The sequence below is a fragment of the Podarcis liolepis genome (genome assembly GCF_965112155.1).
Source record: "Podarcis liolepis genome assembly, chromosome: 6".
NCBI classification, from domain to species: domain Eukaryota; kingdom Metazoa; phylum Chordata; class Lepidosauria; order Squamata; family Lacertidae; genus Podarcis; species Podarcis liolepis.
Genome location: NC_139559.1, coordinates 62,869,203 through 62,892,642, shown reverse-complemented (window position 1 = coordinate 62,892,642; position 23,440 = coordinate 62,869,203). Strand labels below are relative to the sequence as shown.

At 40.7% G+C, this 23,440-nt stretch overlaps 1 protein-coding gene across 2 annotated transcripts; it reads right to left on the bottom strand.

Moving 5' to 3' along the window:
- Positions 1 to 200: 200 nt before the first annotated feature.
- Positions 201 to 23,412, bottom strand: IL23R (interleukin 23 receptor). 2 transcript variants are annotated; one of them, XM_083510504.1, is made up of 15 exons: positions 21,971 to 22,520; positions 21,467 to 21,583; positions 21,293 to 21,361; positions 19,426 to 19,549; positions 17,409 to 17,572; positions 15,791 to 15,930; positions 14,144 to 14,303; positions 11,278 to 11,360; positions 10,516 to 10,732; positions 8,121 to 8,309; positions 7,369 to 7,452; positions 3,923 to 3,985; positions 2,805 to 2,904; positions 2,040 to 2,130; positions 201 to 1,033 (listed from the first exon to the last, which is right to left on the bottom strand). In XM_083510504.1, exons 1-15 carry the CDS (start codon positions 21,993 to 21,995, stop codon positions 410 to 412), a joined length of 2,250 nt encoding a protein of 749 aa, XP_083366630.1. In that variant the 5' UTR covers positions 21,996 to 22,520; the 3' UTR covers positions 201 to 409. The 2 variants fall into 2 exon arrangements, with proteins under 2 accessions (XP_083366630.1, XP_083366629.1); XM_083510503.1 differs by lacking the exon at positions 21,971 to 22,520 and adding an exon at positions 22,957 to 23,412 and having other exon boundaries at positions 21,293 to 21,583.
- Positions 23,413 to 23,440: the final 28 nt, after the last annotated feature.

Genomic DNA, 23,440 nt, shown 5'->3' with positions numbered 1-23,440 from the left:
CTTGCTGTTCATCATAATTGTGAATAATTTTTCCTTCAGCAAGACTATAGGGATCTTGAGATATCTTTGCCTTTACCTGGCTTTGGCTCACTTGGGTTATCTGTAGTTACTTGCTGTGCAGTTGCTTGGCTGGAAACCCGGCAGTTGCAGCTGATGCAGTTGATAACCATGATAGGCTCATATGATATTTTGCCTTTTAGAAGAGGATTCACAAGATGGCATTCTGGTTTCATCTCAAGGTAAGAAAGTGGCATGAGAAAGTAATGCTATGGTTGCAATTGCAGCTGTTTTGTTTTTTAAATTGGACAATGAGAACTGAGAATGTTGAGGATACTTTGAGTTATTCTACTTGAAAATGCAGAATTTTGTCATGGTTGCAGAAATCTTATATTCAGTCCTAATAAGAAAGTCACTTTGCAACGTTTTGAGGAAAGTAAGACATTATATCGGAAGAATCTTCATTCACAGCATTTAAGCAAGAGAGAAGTTCATCTGGTATTAAGGTCTGTTCTTGAATATCTTCATCTGAAAGTAGGGGCTTCCATTGGTTTTCTGTTGGTGTATGTGGCTCTTCATCTGTTGAGCTGACCATGTTGCTCTGTCCACTTTTACTGTTGTTCAAAACAAGACTGATTTTATCAAATAAAAATGTATTTTCATTGGTACCAACAATAGGCCATGTGGTAGCCATGGGACTTGGGAAATCTTTTATTAAACTACTCACGGGCAGAGCTGGGGTGTTTGGTTTTTTATCTGGGCTTTGAGAATGTATTTCATAAGTACTGTCTTGTAAGACTGCTGGGCTGGAAATCTGAGGTTTGTAGCCATTTTCCTCCATCGTGTCCGAATTGCCAACAAATAGTATGTCTTCTGGAATGTTAACATTATCCAGAACTGCTTCTCTAGTTTCCTCTTTATGATCTACAACCTTATACTCCTTGTGTACCAGTGTCTCCTCCACTTCAGTTACGACAGCATCCTCATGATCGATGAACAACCCAGTGGAATTGTGTGTTATGTCACCATTTCCCCCCTAAGAAACAATTACAGAAAAAAATAATAAAATGTAGGCGCGGGGAGGTAGCAAACAGCTATTCAGTTTCAATATCTAGTCTAGAGCAATGAACACAGAAATAACACATTATAATAAAATAAATTGAGGCATCTGTAAAACTGATAGGAAACATGAATAAAAAGATAACTACATAAATGTTAAAATAAGGTTTGCATATGTGGGTACAGGCAAAATCTATGCAATGCAACTTGAACCAATCTATCTAAAGTTAAGTTGTGATTAACTTTATAGTTCCATTCTTTCCTCTCATGAGATGGGAATCTCCTGAGGGTGAATGCCTGGCTAGTTCTGTAGATAAGGTCTTATCCTAGGTCAGACTTGTCCATAATCTAGCCCACTATTGTCCACTCTGGCTGATAGCAGCTCTTCAGGATTACAGAGTTAAGGCTACTATATGGGCAAGAATTTCTTCGTTGCTTTTCTTTACTTGTTGTTTGATACTGAACTATTTCCCCTTTATGCTTTTAAGTCAGCAGCTAACAGAGTTGGTCCATTTTAATTATTGTAAGCCTTTGTTTATGCATAGAAAGAGAAGAGAGTATTCACACTTCAAAAGATTACTTTTTGTGATTTAAAGTTAAGGTTACACTTGAATGTAAGAATGAATAGCTATGGAACTAAGTTGAATAATGGGTGATGAATGCTGATAATAGTAGATCAAGTCATATATTATCTTGAGCAATTCCACATCAGGTAAATTTGGATCTCCTAATCTGACAATTTTATGTTGCACTTGTAGCAAGGGGGAGGAGTGCAAAGTCCTGATCATGCCATGTAGAGAGATGAACATGAGAAGCAATAGCCAAATAGGCCCACAACATATTCTGAATGTAATGGTCATAAAATAAAGCATACAGGGCTGTTGTTGTTTTTAAAGTCATGCAAACATTCCTTCCTGCCACCTTGCTTCACTCTAGTTTCTTTAGAATCATTAAATAAATAGAATGTTGACTTGTGGAGTTACCTGAAGTGATTTGATCACACTGCTGTTCTGCATTCTAGGATAATCTTCAAAAAGCCACTTCGGTGTTATCGACCAAAATGCTGTTTTAACCCTTTTTTTAAAATAAAATAAAAACACAACACATGAATTGCATTTTGGAAGAACTGATCATGGTTCAAATTCATTACTGGATTGGAAATGCTTATGTAGATTAGATAAGGTTGAGAGCAGAATTATATGTAATGGTTGCAGCTCCTTGCCTTCAAATGCAGTTACCAAGAAACACAAGTGAAATGGGGTCTGGAATGATTTTGGTGCAATAGTGGTAAGCGACTAGGAGGAGTGCTGAACCCATTCTCTGTTCTTCCAGAGCCCCTTCCTAGATCACTCCCCCACACCCAGCACATTTCTCATTGAGAGAAAAATAACTCTGATGAGGAGAATGGAGAAAATCTTTTGTCGAATACGTCATAGAATCTTTCTCATGCCCACCACTTCTATGCATGAAGTTGCCTCACATCTGGCTTTTCAGTTGTTTTACACTTGAATACACAGCTTTGCCATCAGTTTCAGCCTAACTGCAGCCAGATACTGTACTACAGCTAAGGACCAATCTTTCACCAGCCCTAAATAACTTTACAAATCAATTACAAAACCACCGCCCTTGTCCTGCTTTGATAAGGGAAAATATGCACGCAAACAGGCACTGCACACACATTTTCCAAGGCTGAAAAGTTTGCTCGAAGGCTAAGGAGAAAAGTCTGGGGAAACACTTCACGCTTGTACCTCTTAATGTTTGTAGCAATCAAACTCAAAATAATTATAAACAAGAAGAACATTCCAAAGCCAGTTCCCCACAGAACACCACCACCATCATCACCATCATCTTAAAAAGAGAGAGAGAGAGAGAAATGATCAGCACTTTGATTTTACACCAAGTGTGTATTCAGAATTAGCTCAGAGTACACCTCACTTGCTGAATAAAAACAATTCATCACAACTTTATGATGCTTGACCAATTGCTTGTGAAGTTCAGATGTATATCATCACAGTGCTTTGTTCCTGCTTTTGCTGAACCTGCATCTTAGAAATGTGGCCTGTATAGGCAACCGTGTGCCTCTACTTATAGCTGTTCAAATGATGCCATATCAACCACTGAATGGCTAAGCTGATGCACCAAGGAGGGCTCTTCAAATTGCCAAGGTTTCTTATAATGTATTTCAGTACAAGGTGCCACTGAAACTGGCTAGGAGCCTTATGCTTATTATGAAGCTTTGGTTTGACCATGCTTGACAAAGTCATGAATATGATGGCAATGGCACTCGCTACTCAAGATACACATTGTTAGCCTTTTTCATCTTTAGCAGAGTGATAAAAATGCTTAACGAGAGAATTGTGTTTCCTTGGCAAACTAGATAGTAGCATAATTAGATCCACATTTGACAAATCAAGTCTTGAGTAAATTCTGAGAGTTATCATGCCAGTTTGATGGAATGTGAGATACTGTATGGAGCAAGATAGCAATTGGTGATATGTTTCCTGAAGAGCAAACACGTCAGCTCACCCCTGTTGTTTTATGTACGCCAAATCTCCTCTGTGTGCCTTTAGCCACTCGACTGATGGCTTTAAAAATCAACCATATGAGTATTTTCATATTGTATATTCAACCCAGGATGTCTCTGGATTGAGAATAACTTGAGTTAGCTCTTTTATGTGTGAAAACACCCTGAACTTTCATTTCCCTATAATCACGTCAGTGAATGCTGCACTCAGTTCCCACCTCTTTGAGATGTTATCACTGGTTGGTGTAAAAAAAAAAAAAAAACAATAACCAAAAAACCCTCCCAAATCTGGTAACACAGAAAACTTCTCTTCTGGAAACCTGACACAGAGACATTTCCTACCGTTGGTAACCGCAAACATATTTCCTGGACCATTATATGTGTCTTGAGTTTTCCCCGGCAATGCTATTCAGAGAACGGGAGAAAGAAAAGCAAAAAAGGAGAATGACTTCCACTGTGGTACAACAGCAAGTGTAGCGAATACTTTGTTCCCTTGTATTACAATTAGTTTACCAAAAGCACTTTTTCCAAGGGATGAAACCCTTCAGTGCTTTCATTTAAACTGCAATTTGTATCTACTGGTTGTTGGATGAATACTCTCAAAGTTGCAGTTGGTCAAAATATGTCGCTCCTGAGAACAAGGAACATAGGTAACTTCCATAAAGGGAGAAATTTGTCTAGTTCACCCAACATAATATTTGTCTACATCACTGTGAGAAGCTCTGGCCCCTCCACGTGCTATTGGACTACAACTCCCATGATCTCTAACCACTGGCCAGGGTATTCATGGCAGGCAGCAACTCCCCATGATTTCCCAATTCTACCTGGAGAGGCTGAGGATTGCTTCTCACCTGCAAAGCGTGTGTGTCATCACTGAGCTACGCTCCCCCTGAGGGACTGTATCTCTCCTAAAACTCAGCCTTAGGATCCAGCCAACGCATCTTTTGGTAGTGGGGGGGGGTATTGTCTACATTAATTCAGCAGTTGTGTCAGTTTGGGGTTTCTTTGTGCCCCACTGGCCTCCAGGTTTGAGGAGGTCCAGGGTAAAGCATCCTCGTCTAGTGCCCCCCTTCTTTGTCAGTACTAGGCTTACTTGACTGTAGTGCGAGACAGCTGCATCAAGCTGCTTGGCAGGGGGTTGGACTCGATGGCCCTTGTGGTCTCTTCCAACTCTATGATTCTATGATTAAGCTACCCTTTTCATTTCCCGCAATGCCCCTGAGTGACACCAGGTTGAGGTCATTCTGCGAAACTGAATAGGTGGCTTGATCCAAATGCTTTACATTGCTCAAAGAGCTCTGCCAGCATTGGGGGGTGGGGGCAGGGGAGGAGATGTAAGGGCACTGAGACCTTAGCAGCTGCCTAAGGATACCAGGTACTGACACTGGCCCTGCCAAAAAGAGTGTCTGTTGGTAGCCATCCTGGTAGGATCTGTAATTGAATTAAATGAAATTACATGAACTGGTGTCAACTCTGGTGTAGAAAGTAGTATTATTTATCTATTTTGATAGAGTGCTTGTCCATTCCAGACAATACAATCAGATTTCCTAAGCTTATTAATGTTTTAAAAACAACGAAAATGTTATTCTTCATCTTCTGATAAAATGTTTTATTCATAGACATACTTTAACCAGTTTAGCTAATTAAATCAATTGCAACTTAACTGATTAATCAACGAAGATTTCTGTAGTTGGATGACATGTCTAGTAAACCCACCCACACCTGCCGAAAACTCTGCCTATACTGGCAATGGGAACTGCATGTGTATGTCTCTGGATCACTGCCATTTTATTTAGGGGTGTTAAGTTTACATTCCTTTGATTTAGGGACTTAATAGCAGCTGGTTCAGCTTTACCATGAAGCAGTGTGCAGCAGTTCTTCAGGAAGCGCATTCCAGAGGGTGTGCTATTTTCTTTGTAGTATTAGAAAAATGAGAGAGTCCAGTTCAAAAAAGGGAAAGTGTCATTTTGACTTTTCCTTTTTCTAGTGAAAATATTACTAGCACCAGCAGCAAATAGTAGAATGATTAGATATTCACCATCACCAGTCTAAAAGAATGCATTTGTTTTCTTTATAGCTCCACATTTCTGCAGGAGTGAATGGGCCAAAATGTCATTTGTGATAGAAATACAGAATGGGCATTGTGCTCCATTATGCTTAAGAAATGGAGATTTTGTTCCAACAACAGAACTGTATGTAGGTAACGGCAGTAGCCCTAAAATAGTTACTGTACGTATTATAATTTTTCATTAAACACTGCCGCCTTGTGGTCTTTGGACCCACAGCAAATTCTAACAAGAAAATGCAATATGATGTGGCAGTAAAAGTAAATTATTAGAATAACTGGGATGTTGCCGCTATTAACCCTGTGGTGTAATTTCTAAATTTAGTTAGAGCTTTAGAGAAGCAATCTCAGGAACATGTTTTCTGCAAGGGTTTTAGTATGTATGAAATAGTCATCATTTTTGGCTGGAGTTACGGATTTGCCAAGGAACCCATGCAATTCCTCCATCTTCGTGTTCAGAAAACTTCCAGCTGTTGGTTTTCTGCCTGCTACACTGAGATTACCCCTAAAGAGAGGGTCCCTTCAGACACTCCTGGGTGTTATGGTCAGCAGAGGGGGCCCTCTTGGTAGCCTCAGAAGTTTGGGTTGTGGTGGCCCAGGAGAGTGCATTTTCTGTGGCCGCCCCTAAGTTGTGGAATTCCCTCCCAGGTGTATCTGGCTTCCTCACAATACAGCTTTCACTAAATGCTGAAAACGCACCTCTTTACCCTTTGTGCTTTCAGGGCCACCCTGTTCTTGTGATTGTAATCTGCCTTAACTGTTTTTAATTTTCAGCTGTTTTAAACTGTCCTGGGACCTATTGATGAAGGGCAGATAATAAATTTAATAATATTAAACCCATCTGGCTGGATTTCCCCGGTCACTCTGGGAGGCTTCGAGGACATATAAAAACATAATAAAATTATTATTACTAATATTATTGAGGATACAGGGGTTGGATCTGTATGTAAGAGCACAGTAATACACCTTGATAGACAGAAGGGTCCCCTGATTCAGCAGTTAAAGCCTGTGTATTACTTTGAATGAAATCCAGTAACACTTTACATAATTGTGATACAGTATCTACTATTTCACAATAATCTGCTTAATCAAGGCTGGGCATAAAAGTCATTCCAGCAAACGTATTACTTTTCATTGTCCTTGGCAAATTCGCCTTAATTCCTATCAAGGCCTTATTATTCATGGTGGTTATCTAACAGTCTTATACTGCATCTCTGATGGAAGAACTTTAAAATCATCAAAGGATGTAATACAACTAAAGGGAAGTTAACAGAAATGAGCAAGAATGTCTGATTTAGTATGTTTCTTCTAATTATGTGAAAGTCATGCTTATCTTTAGTTTTTTCCTGTACGTACGCAGGTGAATCAGGGCCAGTTGCTGCTCTCTCTGACATATATACACACAGTGGACATGAAAGATTAGTATGGCTCTCACATTTTCTACAGAGTAATATGGGTACATACAGCAAACAAATGTGTGTACTGTACATTATTTATGAAACATGTCCTCATCCACACCTTTTAAGGAAATGTTTAATTCCAGTTAATACCCCGAAAGTATCTTATTCCAGTTTGAATAAGATAATTACCATATATACATAAACACATTGAAAAATATTTTTTAGTCAGGGAGATATGACCATTCCATAGAGGAAGTTTAGCTCAAACACAGTACACTATGAAATAGTGCCAGTCCCCTTACAATGGCCCCAATGGTACTTACTCGGGATGGAACAGGCCTTGCTGGTGCCATCTTGATACACAGCATACACTGAAATGTTGAAGTTATGCCCCATTCTGACATTTTCTGTAAGGATGAGGTTTTATTCATTTATTTTAACCATGAAAATAAGTTCTACTGTATAATTTTTTAAAAAGGAATCATGAGTACAACTTCAGAAATAAGAACCAATGAATTCTAATCCCATGATTTTGTTCTGACTTCTTGGGGAAGGGTGGGGGAGCAGACAGTCATTTTAAAATGTTTTATCACATTTGTATCCCTTTCTCCACATAAGCAGCTCAGGTGGCTCAATGTGGGTTTCTTATATTTTGTTCCCACAGTAGCTCTATTTGTCCATGTTGATTTTGGTAGTCTTTGCTAAGTTTGCTTGTAGGTTTGGTATGTTTGTTGTCTTTTGGATTTTAAACTAGATTTCCTCCGCAAAAGATGCTTTCTTGGTGACCAAGGGTGAGGAAAACAGATTTCACTAAAAGTGATTCTTCATGTTTGCAAAATCTACTCCTGGGGTAGCAAACCTGGTGCCCTCCAGATGTTGTTGGACAACAGCTTCCATCATCCTTGAGTATAAGCTAGGTTATCTGGGACTGATGGGAGTTGTTGTCTGAGAGCATCTGCAGGGCACCATGTTGGCTGTTCCTGAGCGGCTCAATTATTCTGGGTTTAAGAAGCTATGCATGTCATCAGCCCAACATATCATGAAGGCCACTAAAAAGAGTTGGCTTATATTTTACCTTTGATATATGTTGTTGTGTTTTGGATGGGGACTTTTTTCCACACAAGTGCACGTCCGAAATCTGCAGACGTCCATTCCACTATGTACCACAAAACTACTTTTCCAATGGGTTGGGGAGGTTTCCATACAACAGAAATCCCTTTCTGTTCATCGCGGTTCATTTGCATGTTGGTAGGTGGTGGGAAATCTACAGGGGAAAGCAGCAGGGATGACTTGACTGTTGTCTAAATTCTAGCCAAATATTTGAAATAGTTTTGCAATAGGAAGAAGGTGCCTTTGAAATGAGTGAAGGGTGTATTGATGGGGAGCATACAGTGGAGTGCAGCTTCTTCATCTCTGTCTGGCACACTGGAAATCAACCAAGTGAGGATATGGACCTTTTCTTTAAGCTAAGTGCATACACTAGAAAGATCAATGTCAATAAGGATCAAGGAAATTGTATAACTGGAGGGAAAGAACCCAGAGAAACATTTTTCCTCCTCCTCCTCCTCCTCCTGCAAGCTCCCTGTCAGCTGTTATACTCATCCACCAATGGGCAAAAGAGGGCCTGGGACCCTTGCCTGTGATGTCATCCAAGTATGACCACATTCCTCTCCTCAAATTCTGATCTGCTATTCCTGCAGCAGCAAGATAAGACAAATGCCTTCATATATACACATGCATTCCAGAGAAGCTCATAAAAGTGATGGACATTTTGCAAGTATAATATATTCACCACTTGCTGCAGTTGCTGAATGATTAATAATAATAATAATAATAATAATAATAATAATAATAATAATACCTTTATTGTCAATGTACAACCTGTGTACAATGAAATTAACCGAGCCTCCCTCCCCCACCCACAAACACTCAGTCTCATTGCACTCTGTGTGCTTGTCGCACAACACACCAACCCCGAAAGTCAGTTGCACTATATTATTTTCTGTTCAGCAGCCTAACAGCCCACGGATAGAAACTGTTTTTTAGCCTGTTGGTACGACTGATTATACTTCTATATCTCCTGCTGGAGGGCAGAAAATTAAAGAGGTGCTGTCTGGGGTGTGACTTGTCCCTGAGAATCAGCCCAGAGAGTAAACTTGGGCACCTGTGTTAAGCACCTGTGTTCTCAACATTTCGAGGCCGATCTACAACCCAAGTGGATGGTGGTAAAGAGCTATAATTTTGATAAGGTTCTCTTCTAGCATCACATAGTTAACTGGAATAAAATTTCTGGGATTGTTGTACTGAGCTAGACTCTCTAGGAGCCATAAATTCCTAAGGAAGCAGAACAGCCAGAAGCATCCTGTGAAGCTAGAAAGGAGAAGCTTGTCCAAAACCAGGACAGAACTGTGGAATTGCAATACTAGCTTTCTCTCTCATGTTGAGAGAGTGGAAATCACAAAAATATTGTCGTGATTATTCTGCAGGATCCATCTAGGAGTGCAATCCCGTGTCCATCTACGTAGGCATAAACCCCTCTGGCATTAATGGGACCGCAAAGGTGTATTTCTCAGATTGTCATTCACCTAGGGTGACCAGATAGAAAAGAGAACAGGGATCCTGCATCTTTTGTACAGAAGAGGGAATTTCAGCCAGTGTAGCTTGTCATACAGCAGAGGCGGATTGAGGGCAACATGGCTGGTTCTCTTTGCACTGGTTGTCAAGCAGAGAGAACACCCGTAAGCACTTGCCCAGTCATGGGAAGGAGATGTGAGGGCTCTGACAGCTTCCTTGGGTCCTAGAGTCCTCAGTTCTCCTTCCCAAAGCCTAGTTAGTGCTTGCCCAGTTTGGGGAGGAGGTGGGAGGGCTGTAGGACCCTGCTGGAGACCTCACACCTCTTTCCCAAAGCCCAGCATGGCGTGAGGGCTGGGGAGAGGCACCAACTTTTGGCCTAGCTCAGGGCGCCATAGTACCAAAGTCCACCCCTACCTATAGCTGTATCTGCTGAAATCCCCTCTTTTGCACAGCACAGCAGGAATCAAGTCTTCTTTTGCATCTGTATATTCTTTATGAATTCCAACTCATTTAAAACTTGATAATAGTCATTTCCATATTGTCCTCAGTTGTTGTTTTTAATAGTCATGATGGCTAAGACATAATTTTAAAATGGAATTTGATATGTTTAGATGTCAGCTTTTTGCTTTATCTTTCATACTTTTGCTGAAATGGAATACTTATCTGGTTTGGCATCTCCAAAACTGGCATTGTAGTAATGGATGAAAGTGGTCCTGATTGTGTGTTAATACATTATGCTTCCAAAGGGAGCAAACTAGAAGTCAAGCTGGTTATATAGTTGGGGGTGTGTGTCTGAATGTTGGGAAATCATAGGGTCAATTTCTTCTCTGACACAATTTAACAATGCATTATCCATTTCTCAAAAGTTTTTAAGTACTGTACTGCATTTATCTTACCATGGAAATTGTGGGGAGGTTGGTTCACTGTAATATTCGCAGGTTTGGAACTTCCTTTTGAATTATGTGCTGTCACATGGAGAGTGGTAACTGCTGGGGGAACCAAAACTTGGCATTTTATTTCTGTCGTTTTACATAAATCCACAATTTCTCCTTGGTTTTCACAGAACACCCTGTAGCCCAAAATTCTTCCTCTGCTCTCCTTAGGAAAAAATGGCTGGATGTGGGAAGGAAGAGAAAGCAAGGTAATTGCCTTTAGAAAGCTGCATTGTGGGGGGGGGGGTGGGTTGGGGGGGGTTCATGCAGTTTCACATGCACAGCAGCTAAGGGGAAAATGTGATTAAACCTGCATTTCCTTAGCTGCTTGCCAAACACTGCAACAGAAGTCACTGTTTGAGGTCACCAGGAGTTTGGGAAAGCAGCTGGGGGAAGGCTTGCTTAACTCTTTCCCTGCTGCTTCACCTCTCCAAGTTGTCCCCTCCCCAGCTATTTTTCCTTATTTAAATAAATTCTTAGAATCAAGTAAGAAAGTGGCATTTCTAATGTTTCCTGTATGCAGTTGTGTATTTTCCCTAGCCTTTAGAGTGATGTTATTGAGTCAAAATACAATCCCATGGCAGATTCTTTCCAGTATTGGCCCCAACTGAAGAAACTGCCTTATATTTTTAACACCTTTCTGAATTCTAGACCTTATGAAAATAAGACCACCCTGGACTCCCTTAACCTGCAATGCGTTCAGTCTGGAAAGGAGGAAAATATCACCTTGATTAAGATGACCACCTCTTGGCTACCATTCGGGTAAGTTGGCCCCAGAAACCTCCACACATCGAGTATAGAAGAAGGTTCTGCAGATAAACAAACAAAATGCAAAAAAAAAAAAATCTGAATATGAGGGGGGTTTTTTGCCCACTGACTTTCAATTTAAATCATGGTAAAAAGTCTGGCTTGGTCTGCTACTTGTTGTTTTGGTCTTGCATATATATAAATGAGCAAAGGCATCTATTGCAAAATCCTAACTGTGAACATTTGGAGCTAATATCTTTTCTCTGTGTATGGTGATCTACAGCAGTGTGGGAAATGAAGACTAGAGGTTGCCACTAGACCATCCTATTTGGCAGAAAAGTGCAGGCTCAGCTAAGAAAAGAAAAATCAAATAGTACAGAGCTAAAAACATAAAAACTAACAAGAAAGAATATTTAAATACATTAGAATCAGGAAAGAGTTGCTCTTATTGCTGCCACTGGTAGGTGCAACTGTGTTCTTTATTCTTTTATGTCTATCCACATCTATATGTACATTTATTAGAATCAGGTATGGGGAAGGAGTGATGGTCTTATTCCTGAAAGCCAGCCATTTCCCCCTCAAAAATGGATGAAGCACTTGGTAAATTCTCTGTACTATTCATTTGTTTTGCCAGCAGGGGTCACTACTACTATTTCTACTAAAACAGCTTACAGTGGTACCTCAGGTTAAGTACTTACCGGTAATTCGTTCTGGAGGTCCGTTCTTAAGCTGAAACTGTTCTTAACTTGAAGCACCACTTTAGCTAAAGGGGTCTCCTTCTGCCGCTGTGCCGCCACGGCACAATTTCTGTTCTCATCCTGAAGCAAAGTTCTTAACCCAAGGTACTATTTCTGGGTTAGCGGAGTCTGTAACCTGAAGCGTATGTAACCTGAGGTACCACTGTATTGTCATAAAGTCTCCTAGAGGCCTAAGAGCAGGGGTCAGCAAACTTTTTCAGCAGGGGGCTGGTCCACTGTCCCTCAGACCTTGTGGGGGGCTGGACTATAATTTTTTTTGGGGGGGGGGTGAACAAATTCCTATGCCTCACAAATAACCCAGAGATGCATTTTAAATAAAAGCACACATTCTACTCATGTAAAAACACACTGATGCCCGGAGTGTCCACGGGTCGGATTGAGAAGGCAATTGGGCCAGATCCAGCCCCTGGGCCTTAGTTTGCCTACCCATGCCTAAGAGCACTGCAGTGGCACATTAGGCAAATGAGGCTGTGTGGCTCAGGGTTTCACCTCCTATTGTCAGCAATCCTTGGTTGTGGCCTTCCCCTGCCCTCTGAGGCTGCCACTGTTGCTGCAGGTGGAGGCAAAGCCAAGCCTAGTACTGCTGCCCACCCTGCAATTCTCATGCCCCTTAGAGGGAGCCTGCTTAGAGCAATTTAGGCCTGGCCTATTAGATTTGTTTAACTTCTTTCCTTTATAGCCTGCTTAGCTTAAGATGCCGTAAAACACACACACACGAAATTGGGTAGTCAGCTTTGAAAGAAAAAGTGGAGTCCAGTTGATGGATGTTGTACACATTGTGTGTGTACTTAATCATTAATAAATATCTGTACTTCTAAATTACTGTGTTGAATATGGAGCTTCATATAGAAGATAGCACACACATCACTTTGGGAAGTTTGTTTCCCTGCCTTGCTGGCCTCACAACCCCCTTAGAAGGGGCAGATTTCAGGCCTGCAAAATCTACTTTTGTTTCTTTTCACAAAATATCAGAACCCTAAGATCTGCTGGAGGTCAGTGCAAAAAAAGACATAGAACTAAACAGTTCTGGATCCAGGAATTTGTTTTAAGTACCAGAACTAAGCTCATAGTCCATCCACACAAAAATCCACTTCTGGTTACATAAGGCTACTTGCCTTATGAGGAACAATTTGGGGGAACTGAGTATGTTTAGCCTGGGAAAGAGGAGAGTGAGAGGAGATATGATAGTCATCTTCAAATATCTAGGGCCGTCACATGGAAGATGGAGCAAGCTTGTTTTCTCCTGCTCCAGAGGGTAGGAGCCAAACCAATGGCTTCAAGTTACGAGAAAGGAGATTGACTAAACATCAGAAATAACTTTTTGACAGTAAAAGCAGTTTGACAGTGGAACTGACACCCAAGATAGGTGGTGGACTCTCATTTCTTGGTGGTTTCTGAGCAGAGATTGGATGGCCATCGGTCATGGATACTTTAATTGAAACTCTTGCGATTAGGCGGTTGGATGAGATAACTCTCAGGGTCCCTTCCGACTCTACAATTCTATGATTCTCTATAATGTCTAAGGCGGCTTTCCCATTCCTAATGCCTCACTGAACTCAACGGGACTTACTTCTTAGTGAAGATGCATAGGATTGTGCTGGAATTTACTTTTATTTGCATATAAAACTTCAAAGGAGGGGGAAAGGTTGTTGTTGACTCCTCTGCTGTAGAGACAGGATAGGCACAATCATTTCACTTTTCAATTTATGAATGAATTTCCAGCTCACACTGTATTGTGCAACTGAAACTGAAATAGGGTATATACTCTCTCTTATCAGGGGATTTTTCCATGGACTTTTAAGATTCATAATACCACAATGAGGTAATATTTGCTACCAAAGTGATACAATCTGTAGAAGACAACACAGGAAATAAGAGCGCAACCAAAGATATAATCAGGTATTCCAGTTCCTGAGCTGATTAAGGTACAGCTTCCTTTGCACACTTGGTGCTGAAAATGTGCTCAGAATGCTATGCTTGGTTGGCTTGTTGCAACTTAAATCCCTTGAAGCATTCCTGTTACAATCCTCTCTGTACAGCTGAAAAAAGGACTTGGGGGTCAGGGAATAGAGAGCAGTGAAACTCACCTGCCTCAGGAGTCATATGCACTGCAGATTCGCTCCATTTGCTCCAAAAGCTTTGGGCATGAGTTAGTTTGCATCTAACTTGAAACTCATACTCCATGTTTGCATCTAAATTGTACTCAGTTTGATGTTCCCTTTTAAAGTCAGCACCCCATTTTCTAACCTAAAATGGAAAAGCAACAGGACAATTATGTATTGTTCTATCCACTGTCTAGATCAGAGATTACAAAATCACTGCCATAAAAAAAAAGGTCTGGTGTGTCAAGAGAAAAAAATGTTTTCAAAGCATTTGCTCTTGTGAGCCCAAAGTCATGGATCTCTGTATATTTATAAAGGTGAGGTGTATCTTCAGTTTCTTTTTGTTTTTGTTGTTGACCACCCTTCCTCAATTTCAGTTCAGAAAGGTAGTGTTCCTCTGAGAGACACTGGTCTGGATTAACCTACCTTATTGCATGAGGACTGTTCAGACCACTCACAATTAAATATAAGTAAAATTGTACCAAAGGAATCTCTCTTCTATTTCAGTGGATGGGATATCACTATTAGAGTGAATGATGCTGGGCATAGTCTGACTCACTCAGTTACTTTACATGAGGTAGAAGAGAGATACCTACAACTTAAATTGTTAGTATGGATTGTATGCTCATGATAACAAGCTCAAATAAGTGTGTGTCCCTTTCTGTATTGCTATTCCTAGTATAAACAACAGCATAGTACTTTCAAGTGTTCAAAGTGCTTCACAAGCAATATAAAATTACACCTGTAAGCCAAATCACTCTTATCCCCCATGTAGCAGATGAGGGGACTTAGGTTGAAGAGTGGCTTGCCTAAGGCTACCTTGTGAGCTCATGGCACAAGGTCAGATTCAAACTAGGACTGTCAGATTATGTTCATCCTTCTAGCAACTATGTTCGGTCTTTTAGCCACTATGCCAACATCTGTAGTCCCAGATGTTTGTGAACTACAACTCCCATCATCCCTGGCCACTGGTCATGCTGGCTAGGAATGAAGGGAGCTGTAGTGCAATAGTATCTAGGGACCTAACATCTGGGAAGGCTGCTCTATACTATCCCAGGTAGCATGTTTTCTTCATGTAGGTACAAAATATTATGTGTGAACTTTTTATGTATACTAATACATCCCCCACCCCCATATACATACAGGAGAGTTGGCCCTGTATACATATAGTTGTGTATCCATAAGTCAGTGACAGCAATCCTTTCACTAATAATAAACATCCAAAGACAGTCTACTACAGATGGGCTCTAAGTCTTTGTTGGATGCAAGTTTATTTCATAAAACAGAGGTGAGGAAACTTTTTCCTGCTGAGGACCACACTCCATCAGGGTAAACTGTCAGGGACACATACTATTTGTCTATAAAAAGGGTACAATAAGAAATAAAAAAATCAGTTTCACCAAAATGCAGAAGGTATATGAATATATGCAACATACGCATCCTGGGAGCAGGATACATTTCACATCCATGTCTTTATAAAACTCTTGTATTTGTAAAACTCTGCCCAGGAAGCTATTGAAATCTTACTACTATATAAAGTCATGTATGGAAGGTTTAGCACCAAAATCGATGAAAAGCGGCAGCCAAACCACTGCTTATGATACATACAAAACCCAGAATGGGTTGCCTCACATGCCAAGTTTCGCCTGTCTTCTCCTTGTATCGTTCTTCACAATAAGTCTCATTGATTGCAGTTTGCTTTTCCCAATGTATTGTAGTCTTAAATAATGGAGAGTCTACAATCTGGATAATAATGGGTGTAGCTGGTACCACTAAAAGAGATAAAATAATGTTAAATCCAGTCTCTAATAATGAAACTGCTGCTGCTGCTGCTACTACTACTACTACTATTATATTGCCTTTCATTTCAAGAATTAAAAGCAAGGTCGTCTGCAAACAAGGTCAGGGAGCAACTGGAGGAAAGGCAAAAAGAGTACATTGCAGAAGGCCAGTTTAACCCACTCAGAGGAATTATGTCCTAGTGGCTAACTGGGATATATAGAACAGCCTTTACCAAAGGTGTCATGGACGTTGAAGACACTCGAATTCAGAACACAAGGGAGAAATGTGCTAAGAGGAAGGCACGCTTGGCAAATCTACACCGTGATCAACTTCCACCCGGGAACCAATGTCCCCACTGTGGAAGGATGTGTGGATCCAGAATTGGCCTCCACAGTCACTTACAGACTCATTGCTAAAACCGTGTTTATGGAAGACAATCTTACTCGGCTACGAGTGATCGCCGAAGAAGAAGATATTGCTCTATGTGTAGTTGATTCTAGCTGTATTTTACCTCAAGCATATAAGTATTGGACCACAAGCCAAGATCACTGTCTGTCACAAGCATAGAACAGGTGCAGCACAGAACCCAGCTAGCAAGCCAAATAGCTCTGGATGAATTAAGTGGGACAACTAATTTCTAAACATTCTCAGTATGAATTCTGAAGGCCAGGTCCTGGTTTAATCTGTTTCAACTCAGCAGTGAGTGAAACAATCTCCTAGTGCTATTCTGATCCCCAATAAGATAAACAGCAGATTAAGAAATTAGGGTGGTTGGGTTTGGAATTGCGGAAGGTGTGTGCTGCACAAAACCCAGTGTAACTTCAGGCTATATGCAATTCTGTTTCCTGTACTTCCTCTTTTATCGTATGCATAGCTGCTATCTGAGCACACTCCTAATGTAGACAAGGCATCAATCACGCAGTTTCCAGTAGTTGTGCAAAGCACTATAGCCATAAAACTACTGCCTCTTTCAAATTATAGCAACGGCATGTTGAAACCTGCACCCACAAGAAGGAAGAGGCACTCATGGAAGAAGCTCTTCAGCTCTCAGGACAGAAGAATCCACAGAGCAAAGATTGGACCTAAGATCATGCCTATAAATATACACCAAGTATCTGTGCACCATTAGAAGTATCACTCCTTTTAATAGCAAACTCAGGTGATGAGGGCCTCTGTGAGAACGAGGTTTGCAGCAGTACAGAATAAACTAAGGGGACAAATCTCAACAAAAATAGTCCAGTGGGTACTAATATTCCTATTAGGAGGCATTAATAGGTTGGAGCATCTTGTAGGTAATTATTATTATTATTATTTTATTATTTATACCCCTCCAATCTGGCTGGGTTTTCCCAGCCACTCTATTCTCAAATCTTCCATCACGACCTTAATCTTATAAATTTAGTCATATACTAGACTAAAAACAAAACCAGCTTTTAAAAAATAAAGTTTAGAAATTACTGCACACTACCTAGATCATCAAGGTGAACATACAGTTCTTCTGAGCAGTTCGTTCCTAAGTGATTTTCAGCGTAGACCCCAACATAAAATGTTTTGTTTTTCCACATTTGACTCAGAGGGATGGTACCTGAGGCATTGTTTGCCGGAAATGTTTTATTTTCTTCTCCCTGAAAACTATAAAGATCAAACAGTCAAGAAGCATATTACTCTGCTGTAACTGTAAACTAAAAATCTAAAGTAGCTGCTTTTGAAAAAGCAGATTACATTATACTTGATCTTAGCCCAAAGGCCTAAAAGCCTTGTTAACCATACTAAAATATTTAAACATATAAATGTAGATTAAAAAACAAAAAGCAACAAAATATTATTAATAAGAAGTAGGTGTTGTTCTAACATTGTTTTAGAGGCATGTGGCCCCTTGCCTCTTCCTTTCTCAGGGCACTGTGATTAAACTGTGAGGCCAATGGCAACTTCGCCATGGATGTTGAAGTCACCCAGAATTACTGTCTGGGATCCACCAATACCATTCTCAAGATGACCTCAGCCAGGTTGGTCAGGGAGAATGTTGCGCAGCTGGGTGGACAGCATACCAACGATATCCCTGTCTCTTAAGACGCAACTTCAGATGCTGCCCTGCTCCAAGGCAGAGATTTCCCAGTGAGGGATAACAAATTGTGAACAGCAGCAAACCCACTTCCCTGGCCCTCCAGCCAAGGTTTGTGCTGCACCAAATATCCAGTGAGACAGAGCAGGGTAAGGTCTGCCCACCCATCTCTCCTACTCATATCTCAGTAGCTACACCAGGTCATCACACTCATCCATAATTAGATGATGACTGACCTGCCATATAACATGCCCTTTGGCCCAAAGCAAATTTATCCCCTGAAGTGAGCAGAATAAGAGTTTTGTTTTTGTTTTTTTACTGTGTCTGGGTCATGCCTATTTTGCTGCCCTAATGTTTATATTTGCAAAAAAAATAGTAATACAAAAACAGACTGGGAGAAGATATTTTAAGTGTGTCCTGAGAGTTTGGGGACTTTTGACACTCTACCCCACATCCTGGGTTTGAGCTGGAACCACCCTGGGCCATCACATATCGCAAATTGTTTTTGAAACTCATGTTGAAAGTGCCTTTTCATCGCAGACTGTGGACCTGCTGTTCAAGTGTTATACAAGCTCCAACCATCCTTGGCTGCATGAAACTAATTTCAGCCAAAGCACATGCTGCTAGACTGCAGACTGAGGCATGTTTGCCGCTTCTGCTGAGTGTAGAACTCTGATATAAGAGGTGAATCATGACTACCACCAAAAGGACACCTCTGGTGACCTGCTCTCGCCCCCCCCCCGCCCCCACTCCCTGAAAATGTAAGTAGGACACCAGCTTTTTTTCAGTCATCAGCACTACACCACATGCACGATCGTCACTGGTTTGTGAGTTGTATCTCACCACAGGTTTAGTCCACATAGTCAGACCACAATGTCAGTTGCAGCTTTGTCGTGTCTTAATCTTTGGTTGAACTCACAGTTAACCTAGTTTTAGGAGCAAGCTTGACATTACCTGCAAATTCTTCTCACATAGCTTCCCAACCATGTTTTGTATGTGCTTTAAAAAAGAACAGGAAAAAAGAACCGGACTTGGAAGGCTGCATTTTTAAACAGTGGAGTGCTGATTTACTTAACTGTTTTACGGTGAGCTGCAAAAGTTCGCCCCAGCCAAATCTCTGCCTCTCTCCACAGTAACACCCCCCCCCCAGTTCCAGGTGCATATTTACACTTGCAAATGATCATCTGAAGCTCTGTGGGGGTGGGCAGCAGCTAGGGGTGATTATGTGTAGCAAAATGATGCTGAGAAAAGCATCAAGCGCCCTCCTACCCATCGCTTTTCTGCTCAAAACTGCAGCCCGCTAAAGGCTACTTTCCTTTAAAAAATACACAAAACTGTTGAAATTCATCATAGAATCATAGAGTTGGAAGGGACCCTGAAATCTAGTCTGATTTGAGATAGATGCTTCAATCAACTTTCTTACCTTTTCAAATATAGGTTGTACCTAGTGCTTAGTAGTGTGTCCTTGCCTGGGTCCCAAGTGCATGTCATATTATCCGAATACTCATATACAACACAGGTTAAGTTGGCTGGCATGTCCGGTGAATCTACAAATTACAAAGCATGTAAGATTCTGTTGATTCAAAACACATAAAGGTAGTTAGCGGGTGGCTTATCATGTGACTAAATACTTTATCATGTCTTCTGTTACTCTAAATCACATCTTTTTCAAATACTTTTAAAAGAGCTATTCTCCTTAAGAAGAAATAGAACAATCTGAGCAGTTTGAAGTTGCAGTCTTGAGCACACTAATGTGAAAGTTATGTTGAAGTGAATGGGGTTCACTTATAGGCATGTAGTTTAGGAGTGGGCTACCAGTCTAGCAAAGAATTTTAAAATATTCTGCAACCACTATGCAATCCTTTATTATTTTGCAGTTCGTTGTTCTAAGGTCAAAGCTTGAAACAGCTTACAAGATAATGTCCTGTTTTAAATCCACCTCAGAAATGGCCAATACTGGCCATTTTTAAAAGCACTGTAAGATTCGGACGTGGGTGGTTCTGTGGGTTAAACCACAGAGCCTAGGACTTGCCGATCAGAAGGTCAGCAGTTCGAATCCCCACGACAGGGTGAGCTCCCGTTGCTTGATCCCTGGTCCTGCCAACCTAGCAGTTCGAAAGCACATCAAAGTGCAAGTAGATAAATAGGTACCACTCCAGCAAGAAGGTAAACAGAGTTTCTGTGCACTGCTCTGGTTCGCCAGAAGCGGCTTAGTCATGCTGGCCACATGACCCGGAAGCTGTACGCCAGCTCCCTTGGCCAATAAAGCGAGATGAGCGCCGCAACCCTAGAGTCGGCCACGACTGGACCTAATGGTCAGGGGTCCCTTTCCCTTTAAGATTAGGTTTTGCTCATCGTTTAAACCATCTTTATGCCCAAGCTGTGAAGTCTACTGGTCTGAAGTTAAAGCTCAGAGCTGTTCTTCTTCTGATCAGCCTTAACTTTTCAGTTAGTGGGCATCTCTCCTCCCAGTGGTTCAATATTATAAGCCAACTGAAGTATGTCCAAATATGCTACTGAGGCTAGTGATATACCGTATACTATCAATGGAAAAGTGTTCATGGTAATAGTTGTTAATTTATACAACCAGTGGCATGTATTAAATTTGTTGTTGGCTGTAGTAATATATTATTCACTTGGAAACAAGACATTTCTATGTACGTTAATTTCAGAGTAAGCTCCACTGCATACAGTAGAAGTTACTTAAAATAAATATACATGTTACTGAGTCAGTGAAACTTATATCAATGTGTTTGGTAGTGCGATCTTTATTTTTACACACACACACACACACACACACACACACTTTTTCATATGTAATAGCAAAGCCGCGTGCAATATCAAAAATACAAAACAATGTAAAATTATAAATAAAGCAGCTACTGCTGTTGAGTAACAAGTTTAGGCCTAAGTAAGTACTACTGTGTTCAGTGGGCTTGTTCCATAGATATTAGGAGTGTTTAGGATTGCAGCCTAAGATCAAAGCCCTTAGCTAATAATTTTTAAATTAAAAATGTAAAGCCCCACCAGCAAAATGTCATCCTCGCCTATTTCCAAAGGGGGTAGCCTTGTTAGTCTTTTGCCAAAACACACAGCAAAGAGTCTTGTGATGCCTTTAAATACTAGCAGTTTTAATATTGCATAAGATTTCGTAGACTATAGTTTACTTCATCAAATGCTTGCCTCAGTGGCTGATCATTTCAGTCATTAACTCATTTTACTTCCCAAATTAACGGAAATTAATTACAAGCAGCAAAATTACCTACACAGCATACACATAAATTACTTACGGCCCACGCAAAATTCTGTTCCGCATATTATTTGGTTTTTTTCTAGAGGACATACAGTATAACAAATGACTATGGAAAATGAAATGTTATAATTATGAAGCTGAAGTTGAACTGTAGTTTTGTTTATAACCGACACCAATCTGTCCTCGACCTCCTTTTGATTTAGACGCATACGTTTTTTAGAATTCTGACAGACATCTTTATCAGAATGGCAGTTTATAGTAATATTCTGGCCCATTTGAATCGTTGAAGCTGGTTCCGTCCACACCTTCCCAGGACAATGTATAGTATCTGAGGGGGAGAAATAAATTAATTGCCATAAATATCTTAGCATTTTTTAATTAAAAAAAAAACATACGCAACCTAATCAGGTACCCTCTATCTGGCCAAAATATTTCAGTGGTACTCCTATAATCCCAAAATCTAATAAAATCTTGAAAAGATAGAGCAACAAGCACAATCTGAAATGTTTGACAAGTCCTCAGGTATCGAGGGACTTAGGGACAAGTTCCATATTTTTGTTAGAAAATCAACAAATTCATATTTGACTTTTATTAGAACACTTGAGTGGATACCATTTGGACCTGGTGATTTTTCAGTTTTCATTTTGCCAGTAAGGCCTAGAACTTTGTCTCTTATCACCACTATTTGCTTCAGTTCCTCAGAGTCCATTCCTACCGTTTATCCTCCACCGTGAAGACATTTGCGAATAATTGGTTCAGCTTCTCTACAATCTCCTTATCCTCCTTTAGCACACCTTGAGCTCCCTGGTCATCCAAAGGTCCAACCACCTCCCAGTCTCCTACTGCTCACATATTTTATTTTATTTTTGTCTTAATGTTTTTAATGATAAAGCACCGAGGAATCTATTTAGAGGCATAAACTAATTCTCCTTTGACTGAGGAAAATGATAAACTTTTAAATGATTTTTATCAAAAAGGAAATGGCAGTTTGAGCTGAAAGTACAAATACTATTTTAATAATAAGATTAGAGGCCTGCATCACTGCTGACAAATGTATTTTTGGGAATGATATGAGTAGGAGATGGAAAGCACATCCTAGAACCATGTTTCTACACATTTTCAGCAATATCTGAGAATGACATTAAGATATCTTAAATCTCTAACCATTGATTTACACTTCTTCTGAGTGTGGGTCCCATGTGTTTGAAGACAACGTTTACTCTCCACAGAGCTCTATAAGGAAATCCCCGATTTGTATTGCAATCCAAAGCATGTTCACTCAGAAGTAAATCTCACTCAGTTTAATGAGGCTTATTCCCATGTTAGTGTGCAGAGGGTCGCTGCCTTCACCCCCCACCCTGTATTTCAGTTCCGTGTGTTTCCCTAAGATCTAGTCCCTCCTTTTGGCCCTCATGGGTTGTTGGTCCAATTCTCAAGCATCTTTGTTGAGTACATCTACTAGGAGTAACTAGGAGAATATAGGTACTCAACAAATAATGTTTGGTAATCTATCATGTTCCCTGTTTACCAGGACTGCCATACACCCGGATTTTCCTGGACATTACTGGGATTTCAAAGGTGGAATTGATGTCGGGGGGGGGGGGGGATTTCTGAAATGTGGCGCTTTGTGCTGGATCTTAGGCAAATCAATCGGAAAATCATTTGGGGTGTCCTGGTTTTTACTTTTTGAAATATGGCAACTCTACTGTTTACATGAAGGGTTCTCCAGGTCAGCCTTCAGTTGTCTATTGCAGTGATCCTAATGCTGAAATCAATCCTAAGATGGATATAAAAATATTTTTCTTCCTCTCTCCTAACACTGGAACCCAAGGAGGATATCCAATGAACTGAATGTGGAATGATTCAGGACAGAAGAACAAAGTACTTCCTCACACAGCACATAGTTAAACTATGGCATGGCTACTATCCACAATGGCTATGTGCTGCCTCCACTGCCAGGGCAGTGTGCCTCTGAAAACCAGTTGCAGGTGGGCAGAGTAACGTAGCTGTGATGTCCTGCTTGTGGGCTTCCCATAGGTAGATCTGGCTGGCCACTGTGAGAACAGCATGCTGGACTAGGTGGGCCATTGGCCTGATCTGGCAGGCTCTTGTGTTCTTACAGTATGTGTCACGTCCTCGGAAATCTTCTCATCCATAGGATGTGGGAATTCAAAATTGGAACCCT

What these genes read in the sequence shown, in the direction of transcription:
- IL23R (XM_083510503.1), bottom strand. Translation starts at nt 21,530, where the DNA reads ATGGGCCAGAATATTACTATAAACTGCCATTCTGATAAAGATGTCTGT. An exon ending in ATTGCTACAAACATTAAGAG is followed by an intron (nt 2,131 to 2,804) that starts GTACAAGCGTGA and finishes TTTTAAAAAAAG; the next exon opens with GGTTAAAACAGCATTTTGGT. An exon ending in GTGTGATCAAATCACTTCAG is followed by an intron (nt 1,034 to 2,039) that starts GTAACTCCACAA and finishes ATTGTTTCTTAG; the next exon opens with GGGGGAAATGGTGACATAAC.